At 41.2% G+C, this 10,884-nt stretch overlaps 1 protein-coding gene across 2 annotated transcripts; it reads left to right on the forward strand.

Moving 5' to 3' along the window:
- Positions 1-3,953: 3,953 nt before the first annotated feature.
- On the forward strand, positions 3,954-7,299 carry LOC115153085 (cytochrome c oxidase subunit 7A-related protein, mitochondrial). 2 transcript variants are annotated; one of them, XM_029698130.1, is made up of 3 exons: positions 3,954-4,088; positions 5,877-6,011; positions 6,404-7,299. In XM_029698130.1, exons 1-3 carry the CDS (start codon positions 3,969-3,971, stop codon positions 6,539-6,541), a joined length of 393 nt encoding a protein of 130 aa, XP_029553990.1. In that variant the 5' UTR covers positions 3,954-3,968; the 3' UTR covers positions 6,542-7,299. The 2 variants fall into 2 exon arrangements, with proteins under 2 accessions (XP_029553990.1, XP_029553992.1); XM_029698132.1 differs by lacking the exon at positions 3,954-4,088 and adding an exon at positions 4,098-4,703.
- The last annotated feature ends 3,585 nt before the right edge of the window (positions 7,300-10,884 follow it).

The following is a 10,884-nucleotide window of genomic DNA, read 5'->3' on the forward strand; positions in this document are numbered from 1 at the left end:
GAATAGAGTCCCATGTAGTCATGGCTCTATGTAGTACTGTGTGCCTCCCTGTGTGCCTCCCATAGTCTGTTCTGGACTTGGGGATTGTGAAAAGAAATCTCGGGTGGCATGTCTTGAGGGGTATGCATGGGTGTCCGTGCTGTGTGCTAGTAGTTTAAACAGATAGCTCGGTGCATCCCTAATTGTCAAAGACTCCAGCCCCCCTAGTCATAGACTGTTCTCTCTGCTACCGCACGGCAAGTGGTACCGGAGCGCCAAGTCTAGGTCCAAGAGGCTTCTAAACAGCTTCTACCCCCAAGCCATAAGACTCCTGATCATCTAATCAAATGGCAACCCGGACTATATTCATCGCCCCCCCCCGCCCACCCTCTTCTACGCTGCTGCTACTCTGTTATTATCTATGCATAGTCACTTTAATAACTCCACCTACCTGTACATATTTCCTCAATTACCTCGACAGCGGTGCCCCCGCACATTTACTCTCCACCGGTACCTCCTGTATATAGCTTCGCTATTGTTATTTTACTGCTGCTCTTTAATTATTTGTTATTTTAATTTCAAACTTTTTAATTTGTATTTTTCTTAAAACTGCATTGTTGGTTATTAAGGGCTTGTAAGTATTTCACTGTAAGGTCTACACCTGTTGTATTCGGCGCATGTGACAAATGCGCCGATTTGATTTCAATAGTTATTATTCAGCTTGTCCCGACGGTGTCCAAGGTGTTTAGATTTCCTCACCCACGCCTCTAATACACGCCAATTGTAACTTTTTTCAGGTAGTGATACCTACTTCCCGGAGAGTAGTTAAGGTATAGGTGCCTAATAATTTATTCACAGGACCTGATACCTGCTATTAATAAAAACCATACTGAAGCATCTGCCTATTTACTACTGGAGAATACGGGAGACCTAATGTCTTATACCAGCGTCACGCTTCAAATATCACTGTTGTTGACAACACACGTTATGAGAATTACTCACAGTTGTCTTACTATTTCCACATAATTTGTCACGGTTCCCTGTTCCAATAGGGCATTAACCTTCTATTGCCCATCCACATTCCCACTCACTGACAATGTTTCATCTTTAAACACAGATATCCTCGGATATCTCCTATTCTACACCGTATGCACTTCCTTCCTTTGTCCTTCTACATGGACTACTTCTCTACAAGTTACCGTGCTAGTACACAAGCCTGACAATTTATCCAAAAACACACGCATGGCCTCACGGCCACCACAGCTGGGCTTTCACCCCCCACCTTGCGGGTCTAACAGAGAACCAACCCCACTCGGGATTTACCTCCTAGGACTTACCCTCCTCAGGGACCACCCTGCTCGGGCTTACCTTCCGGGACTTACCCTATACCATAAATCTACGACTGGTTGTAACACAATGGGACTTCTGAATAAGCTCAGGCTTTCTAGGTCCGTATCCTATCATTTGTATTCAGCCTACAACTCTCATCTCCCCAAGATGTCAGAATGAGTGGTAACAGGTGTCGGAACTGTGCATACCTTGTTTTTGGAGCCGGCTCTTGCTCCACTGATTCGGACTCTAAATCGTGGTGAATCCTGCCATCAACGCCAACTGTTTGTTCAGAACCTAACAGAGTAAAACTCAAACGGACGACTAGAAAAAGCTCAAACCAAGCTTATTCACCCCAGTGGTTGCCTCAGCTGCAAGCACATATAGCACATGATCAAACAAGCATTTATATGTCAAGATGAGACTAGGGGTTTAACTTTTCAGAACTGCTATTTGTTCCCCACTTCTGCCTAAATGTTGCGCTGTTGTCTTCGCAGTCTGCTAGCAGTTCCTCTTCATCATTGCTACAAACACACAAACAGAGTGAGTTAGCTATATCGACAATTCTATTTTTAGTAATGGAATGTTTTCCAGACAAGGGTGGAATAGATGGCTACCAGATTGAACTACACTTATTTGCTAACATTAGTTAACGTTAGTCAAAGAACGAACAAACAAACATGTTCACTCTGCTGAAGTTACCAGTGTAGCAGTGACTACCATGGCATAGGCTATATTGATTGACAGTGTGTATCCAAAAGTTAGCTATATGATTTAGCTGATGGCTTTCAGAGTTCAATAGAGGCCTGTAATGTTAGCTAGCTAACTTACCTAGTCCAGCTAGGCTAGCATGCTAGCTAACATTACATTACCTCTGATCGAGAATCTTCTGTTTTGTTGTGAAGGGAAAAAACGATAGCATCACATCACTTCTTAGCTGTCATCGAAATGGATTCTTTCTGATAATCTTTGGTCACTGTAAGCATCATTCTTGATAGCTGCAAGCCACTGGCAGCATCAGGGTAAATCTCTGCTAGGTAAAACAGTGATAGCTCATTTTTTGTGCTTGTTTGTAATTAGCACAGCCAGACACACAACACCACATGGGTATGATGACAAACGTTGCCTAGAGAAGTTCTGAGATTAATGTGTGTTGGTCATTCAAAGTAAACAATTATCCAACTTCGTAGGCACGCCCCATCTACCTAGCAGGGTGGTATCTGCATTTGTTGGACTTTGTGGTTCACTATGAACAGCCGAATACACTGGAAGTCAAAACTTCCCGATCCTACCAGTGAAATTATAATGCACCCGTTCTAGGTTGTGGTTTGGACGTAACGTTGCTAATATAGTGACTTCATGCTGTGGCAGAACCAGGGTTAAATTTCCCATTAAAGTGAACTTTCAAAATGGTTCTACTTCATATTCATAATCTCCAGCACCACCTCAACATCAACATATGTGAAAATGGCACGTTTCTATGTTTTATAGTTAAAAAGATACAGGAAGATAAGTGTTTCCAATGACATCATAAACTAATCAGTAGGCAATCAGTAGGCAATGCCTACTCGCAATTGGTCAAAATCACACAATGCATGAGTGGTGCAGCGGTCTAAGGCACTGCATCGCAGTGCTGTGTCTCCACTACAGCCTGGGGTTTGATTCCAGACTGTATCACAGCCGGCCGTGACCGGGAGCCCCATAGGGCAATGCACAATTGGCCCAGAGCTGTCCAGGTTAGGGGAGGGTTTGGCTGGGGGGCTTTCCTTGGCTCATCGTGCTCTAGCGACTCCTTGTGGTGGGCCGGGCCCCTGCAAGTTGACTTTTGTCTTCAGTTGAATGGTGTTTCCTTCGAAACATTGGTGCAGCTAGCTTCAGGGTTAAGCAAGCATTGTATTAAGAAGCAGCACAGCATGGCGGGTCATGTTTCGGATGATGTCTCGACCTTCGCCTCTCCTGAGCCAATTGCGGAGTTGCAGCAATGAGACAAGATTGTAACCAGCAATTGGATATCATGAAATTTGGGAGAAAAAAATGGGTAAATTTACAACAACAACAAAAAGCACGATGAACACCGATGTCATTGGAAAAACATATCTTCCTCTATCTTTTTTTTACTACAAAACATAAACGCACCATTTTTACATATGTTGATGTTGTGGTGCTGGAGATGATGAATTTGAAAAAACGATGTAGTTTCCCTTTAAAGAAAATGTTCAAGGAATGGGGCTAGAGAGGCCCAGATATAATCACTAGTGCTTCTAATAGTCCTGCCATGGTTTCGAAGCCTGTTCAGAAATCTTGCTTCCATAAATGTGCTGTGTCAAAGGACACTTTGATAGTAAGTAAAATTCACTTCATAGCTTTCATTGGAAAGGTTATCAACACGACTCAGAATGTGGAAAGCAGAAATACCAGGTTGAACATAGTAACAGAGTTACAGTATTAGGGGTAACAAATGACTGTCTACATGTTTTTTTGAATGCTGAATAATCCTAAAGATGGATTGTCTCATCATGATAGAGGGAAAGTTTGAAGAGGTTGGATGGAGTTGGGGGGGTTGTTAGAAGTTAGTAGGGATGTACTTGTTTATTAATCTTAGTAGTACAGAATTAGGCAAACCATGATCGATTGCACACTCCAGCACAATAGGTGGCGGAATGCACATTAAACGTTTGTTTGTGGAATGCCATTATACCACAGAAGAAGAAGCAGAAGAAGAAGAAGAAGAAGAAGAAGAAGAAGAAAAAAGGAGAACCTCAATATGTAATTTGTTATGGGTGCGTTCGTAAATTGCCTCCAGTGTGTCAGAGTGGGCTGTGGGTCTTTTGTAAATTCAGAACGTTTTGCTCTCGGAGCGTTCAGCTCTGGCTGAAGAGTAGGGTTGATCCGAGCGTCTAATCTCACAAAAGCAGTCAAGCTAGCTAACTGGCTAAAGTTGGCCAGCTTTCCAACTACGCCCAGACACAAATGAGAGAACCTCACTCTGGCCATTGTACTTGTTATCTACAGAGTTAGTGACTGGAACTGTGCTGCTGGCAACAACTGAATTACTTGTTTTGCCTACGTTTACTGACACCCGTCAGATTCAGCGTTTTTTGCGCGTTCGTAAATTAATCGGTTATTCTGCGATCTTGCACACTCAGACGAGAGTGCTCTGAAATCGGAGTAGATAGCCATAGTGAATTTTCGAACGCACCCTCTAATCAGGCATAATTGAACCTGTATCGTAATTTCGGGGTCCTTCTTCCGAGTGACCAACGACGAGAAATCCGTGATCCGACCTTTTTCCGTGTATGTTATTTTTGTTTAGTTAGCCAAGTAAAATGTACTACAAGTTAAATGCAGTTACACAAAGACTTATCCAATCGTCACCGAGTGCTTACAACCCTCAGGTGAGAACAGAAAGCATGTCTAGCAGGCAGCCAAAGATGTAAAAGTGCAGGTCACGTTGTTGACCACCTGACGTTAGCTAATTTACACGGTTTCAATTTGGCAAAGCAAACACATGTAGCTATGTAATGATTTACACAACATGGCAAAAATAATATATATATATATTGTTTTATAACAATTAACTGGCTAGCTTGTTGTGGTTGGCTAAGGCGACTCGACTGATAAAGATAACTAGCTAGGCTCTTTGCTAACACAGCGTTAGCTAGCAAGCTGCTGCGGTTAACGCTGTAACGTTAGCTAACTAGCAGCGTTTTGTTGCAGAGACATTCTAGATTATCAGCGGTAGATGAAGTACTAAACATAACTATAATCTATAAAGTTAGTTAACGTTAGCCCCCACCCACACGTCCTGATAGATACATGTTGACCTTTATCAGTCAGTGGGGTTAACATTAACTTATTAACGTTATACACAAGCTTGGCAGTATAGTAAAGTACTTAAGTAAAAATACTTTAAAGTACTAAAGTCGTTTACTTTTTCTTCACTACGTTGCTAACGAAAATGATGTATTTTTTACTATACATTTTCCCAGACACCTAAAGTACTAGTTACATATTGAATGCTTAGCAGGGACAGGAACATGGTCCAATTCACACACTTATCAAGAGAACATCCCTGGTCATCCCTACTGCCTCTGATCTGACGGACTCACTAAACTCATGTTTAGTTTAGAAATTATGTCTGAGTTGTAGCTTGCCCCTGGCTATCGTAAATAAAAAGAGAAAATGTGGCCATCTGCTTTGCTTTAATGCATTTTAAATTATTTATACTTGTACTTTTACTTGTGATACTTAAGTACATTGTAGAAATTACATTTGTTTTATACTTAAGTATATTTAAAACCAAATACTTGTAGAATTTTACTCAAGTAGTATTTTACTGGGTGACTTTCATTTTACTGGGATCATTTTCTATTAAGGTATTTTACTTTTACTCAAGTATGACAATTGTGTACTTTTTCCCACCACTGCAACTTGGGTTTGTGGACTATGTCTAGTGAGTAACTATTGTTTGAATGCATAGTACATGGTGTGATAGTAACTACATTAGCTATATTGTCTACGTGTTTGGGTCATGTGGTATTCAGTCTAAAGTTCTGTTGCCTCTCAAGGGATTGCGGATAACAGTGCCCACTCAGCCTCCCCCAATGATCTTTGCCACACCCACCAAATATGTGTCAGAGGCAGGGAACGTGGTGGAGTACCTGGGACACAACAAAGTCCCTGACCTACAGAAACTCTTCCAGGTACAGACAAATTTCTCTAACCTTTGTTTGACCTAGACCCTGTTTTATATATTATCGGCTTCCTAGGGTCATTGGAGTTTTAATGAAAAATTGTTACGCTTGTGTGGCAGTTTTCCCTACTTGACCTTGGTTTGTTTGGTTCGAAGATACAACGATAATACACTCCTGTGGTTATTTACTTTGATAACCATGAACTTTCACTGCCAAAATGTACTTGCACTGATAAAGTTAAAATCCTACTGCTAGAAAGTTATACACTCCTTCTCTGTCCCTGCAGAGAAGTTGTGAGCAGAGATAAAGTTTGGACTTAAATAAACAATGACATGTCTCAGGATTTCGAGTTGGGAATTGCTATCAAATATCTCATTCTCTTTGTACTGTCTACATTGCAGAAGTCTGATGGTGTCCCTGTGCACCTGAAGGGAGGCCTGATGGACAAGATGCTGTACAGGACTACCATGGCCCTGACCATCGGTGGGACCCTCTACTGCCTGATGGCTCTCTACATCGCTGCCCAGCCTCGGAAGTGATCAGCTTCCTCCTCTTCAAGGGTCCAGCAGGATTCTATATTATTCAGATTAGGAGCAATAATGTGGATAATGATTATGCTCACTGTCGGTCAAGGAAAAGGATTGCTTTACCCCTCAAAAGTATATATTACCCCTCCATGTCTTATTTATTGCCTAGTTTCATGTTAGGGTTCCCTTCTGCAAGATTTCATCAGACTCAAATAATCTCTCGTTTGTAAAATGGAGGAGAAATCTACTATATCACTACTGCTGGCCCATCTTACTGGCTCTGTTTATGTGTGCTTGTGCAAGTTGTACATGTGTATCCCTACTGACGTTTCAGTAAGTTTCCTATACAACCAGTACCATTTCAGTGGTTCAATAACTACAACTGCTGATCAACAATCTAAAAATAACATCAGTCTGACCATGTTTTCTGTCAGCGCCACGTATGTGTTTGGAAAGGATTTGGGGTCTCATCATGTATGAATTTAGGTTCTATTTTTGTTTGGATGAGAGAGTGGACAGGGCTAGCACCTTTCAAAGCTAACAATGAGGTGGTACTTCAAGTTGTGTGATCGTTAATGAGTGTCTGTAATAATACTCTGAACGTCCCTATGTTATGGTGCAGAGGTTCTGAGTTGTCATTTAGGCTGTGTCCTAACTGACAATGTTCTGTAAAAAGAGTGCACGCATAGTGGATTGCAAAGAGTATCCGACAAGTCATAATTTTGTCTTGGGGATAATAAAGTACATTCTGTTTGTAAATCATAACAAAATTAAAGAAATCATTTTTTTTCATCTGGTAACTCAATGAAGGGCTATCTAACCATTGTAGGAATAGCTGACCTAGAAATGGGATATTCCTCATAGCAGGATCTATGACTTTGCATGCTACTTGGACATCCTAGTTCAACTGGTAATTGATTTACTGCGTCATAGATTTTTATTCTCCAAGTCACTTCAGCCCAATTAGAAATGTATATGCGAGTCTTTATACTGAAAATGTAATATTTTACAAGACCTTGACTAATGGGCGAAGGTGAAGCAGAGATCTTGTTGATCAATCTTTGCTTTATTCTTGCTTTTTACAATCGGTACAATAGCCAGCTAGACCTTTCCGTCGTACTCATATCTATATCAAAGACATTCAGTCATTAAGTGGGAATTGCCACGTGTATGCATATGAGGTTTTATGTAATGTCAATTGTTGATTGACATATCCAGCTATCTGGCTTACAAAATGATGGCAAAAGTTTATCTAGCCACTTAATTCAACTAGGCTATTTTAGTTTGTGTTCATTGAAAAGTAGGCTTTGGGTGGAAAATCTATTAGAATTATGTCTCTGTAGGTAATAAAGGACAAGAACTGACATGAGCAGTCAAAACTGACGTCTGAAATAGGCTGTTACCATTTTAGGAATAGCTATGTGCCTCATTAAAAACTGGGTGTTTCGAGCCCTGAATGCTGATTGGTTATGACATACCATGGGTATGACAAAACATTTATTTGTAATGCTCTAATTATGTTGGTAACCAGTTTATAATAGCAATAAGGCACTTTGGATTTGTGCTATATGGCCAATATACCATGGCTAAGGACTGTGTCCAGTCACTCCCCGATGCGTCGTGCATAAGAACAGCCCTCAGCCTGTGTTATATTGGCCAGTTACCACACCCCTTTCTTCGTTATTGCTTACTTATACAACCAATCATAATCAATCTGATCACTTCAGTCACTGAAAGCATCAACACACACAGACAAGCTTTCTCTATACTGTCATCCAGCACATTGGAGTTTGACAATTAAAATCAGAACTACCATTTTGAGGTGCATAAAAAGCCATAGCTACATGTGCTTACACTGTAAACACTAGAACAGTTAAGTGTGTGAAATACTGTTTTGCTCTGTTTCTCCGAAACAGCCATTTCTCACCCCAACTCTCAGTAACCCACCAGTGAACACAGACATTTTTAAGTGTGTTGGTGGGGGAAATGGATGCTATGAATCTCTGTGGATTGGGGTGGATGGGGAATGAAAAGGTACCCCTTATCAGAGGGACTGATAGAAGCCTGTTGGGTAATCTAACAACAATCCGTTCTGATTGTCCAATCTGTCTGGCTGTTTATCTCAGCAATAGAGAGGGAAGATGGAGAAGGAACAGCAGAAGGAAGGCCCCTGTGGAAGACAAAGCGCTAGGCTACACACTTCGTAAGCTTCATCCACAGCAAACAACAGCCTTATTCCTATTATTTATGCCTGAGCATAATTTATCAGTGTGCACATATTATCTTATCGACCCATAAATTACATGTAATTACATATTGATAAATGCTTATTAGCGGTAATCATTTATACGCAGATGTACAACAGATGCTATATGTACACACGCACACACACCATTATGTTTATGGTTCACATGGCAACAGTTGGCCAGCAGCATACCACTGCTGGCTTGCTTCTGAGGCTAAGCAGGGTTGGTCCTGGTAGGTCCCTGGATGGGAGATCAGATGCTGCTGTAAGTGATGTTGGAGGGCCAGTAGGAGGCATCCTTTGGTCTAAAAAGATATCCCAGGACAGTGATTGGGGACATTGCCCTGTGTAGGATGCCGTCTTTTGGATGGGATGTTAAACGGGTGGTCACTAAAGATCCCATGGTACTTATTGTAAGAGTAGGGGTGTTAACCCTGATGTCCTGGCCTTCATTGTCACCGTATCATCCCCAGTTTACAATTGGCTCATTCCTCTCCCATGTAACTATTCCCCAGGTTGTTGCTGTAAATGAAAATGTGTTCTCAGTTCTCAATTTACCTGGCAAAATAAGGGTAAAAAATACAACCCTAGAAGTGTTCATTCACACCTTGAGATAGAAAAATGTATTTTCTCTTTCCTTGTCATTGGAAAATAATTTCACTGCTCTGATAAACACAATGTAGGAGAGAATGAAAGGCCTAGCTATCTGTTTCCTTATCTCTTCTTTCTGTGAAATATATTTTTTTGTGTGCCTGTAACCACTTGCGACTGGTGACTACAAACTTACTGGGGAAACACTGGTTTAATCAATGTTGTTTCCTCTTAATTTCAATAAAACTATGTTGAACCAAAGTGGGAATATTTATTGAATTGACGTCTGTGCCCTGTGGGAAGTATACAATTGGTTATTTCATAAGAATGGTGTTTTGCTAGTTTATTCATCAGAGAGCGAACAAAGCATAAGAGTGTCTTCAGGACTGACCAAATTTGTAGGGCTGGATGCCAATCTAAAAATAGGGGTGATAAGTTATCAACTGAACTTTATTACAGAAAAATGGCTTGTCTGAGTTTGTGTTATATCCTTCTACAGTACCAACTACTGTCTGAAGCTATCAAGAGGTCAAAATGATCCATGGGCAGATGAGAGGCACTTCACACTTCACACTCCCACTCCTAAGAGGTGTGGGGAGAGGACTTAACAGTTACAGTGTACTTAACAGTAACTGTTACAGTGAGTTACCATGGTTGACCAGGAGAGCACACAACGAAGACCCAACAGGCACATAACACCTGTTTGAATACTACACTGCGCTTAATTTCAATCAATAAAGGACAATAAGTCAGGATGACCATCCTGTAGCAGCAACTGGAAAGCCAACTGTGTGAACCTCCCAGAGTACAGGTTTATCGATGCAAATTGAGAAATTATTCTGGCTCTTCACCAAGCCGGATCACTCTACACACAGCTGCTGAGTGTGAGTTGATGATGTAGATAAGAGAGGAGAAGAAGGGGTAGTTATATCGCAGAGACATGATAGATCAGTGATCGACTATATACAGGTCAATACAGCTGGAGGAGGAGAGAGCAGAGGTGGCACACCTTTTGATACTTTTGTCCTTTTCGCTGTCAGGAAGTCATATAAGAGAATCAGCAGAGTCTAAAGACTTTTTTCTAAAGGCTGTGTGTGTCTTTATCTTTTGTTTTGGTGGGAGTACAAGGAGTCTGTGTGGTGGAATCAGGAGGTGATAATGTGTGGAAGACCTAATGAGCAGCATTGACATTTCCTGACCTCATTAATTCTGCATTTTAGTTGATTTAGAAACAGACAGTGGATGTGGCAGAGAAGAGGAGGGAGTAGCAAGTCACATCAGGGGTTGGTTGATGAATAGAAAAGACCAACCAATCCTGAGGGATAGACTGGGAAGGTCGTAAGAGCGGTTAAGAACAGTAAGTAGGCAGATGCTTGTGTGTTATGTAAAATCTGAAAGTGTTATTCATCTTTTTTATTAACCCATCCACCACCACCCCTCTTCAGAGGACAAATGTATTTGTTTTTTTTACAGCTTTTCTGGTGGATGAACATTTTTCTTTCATTTTACTAGGCAAGTC

This window comes from Salmo trutta, chromosome 18 (genome assembly GCF_901001165.1).
Source record: "Salmo trutta chromosome 18, fSalTru1.1, whole genome shotgun sequence".
Classification (NCBI taxonomy): Eukaryota; Metazoa; Chordata; class Actinopteri; order Salmoniformes; family Salmonidae; genus Salmo; species Salmo trutta.

What these genes read in the sequence shown, in the direction of transcription:
- LOC115153085 (XM_029698130.1), top strand. Translation starts at nt 3,969, where the DNA reads ATGCACATTAAACGTTTGTTTGTGGAATGCCATTATACCACAGAAGAA. An exon ending in CAATATGTAATTTGTTATGG is followed by an intron (nt 4,089 to 5,876) that starts GTGCGTTCGTAA and finishes TTGCCTCTCAAG; the next exon opens with GGATTGCGGATAACAGTGCC. An exon ending in ACCTACAGAAACTCTTCCAG is followed by an intron (nt 6,012 to 6,403) that starts GTACAGACAAAT and finishes TCTACATTGCAG; the next exon opens with AAGTCTGATGGTGTCCCTGT.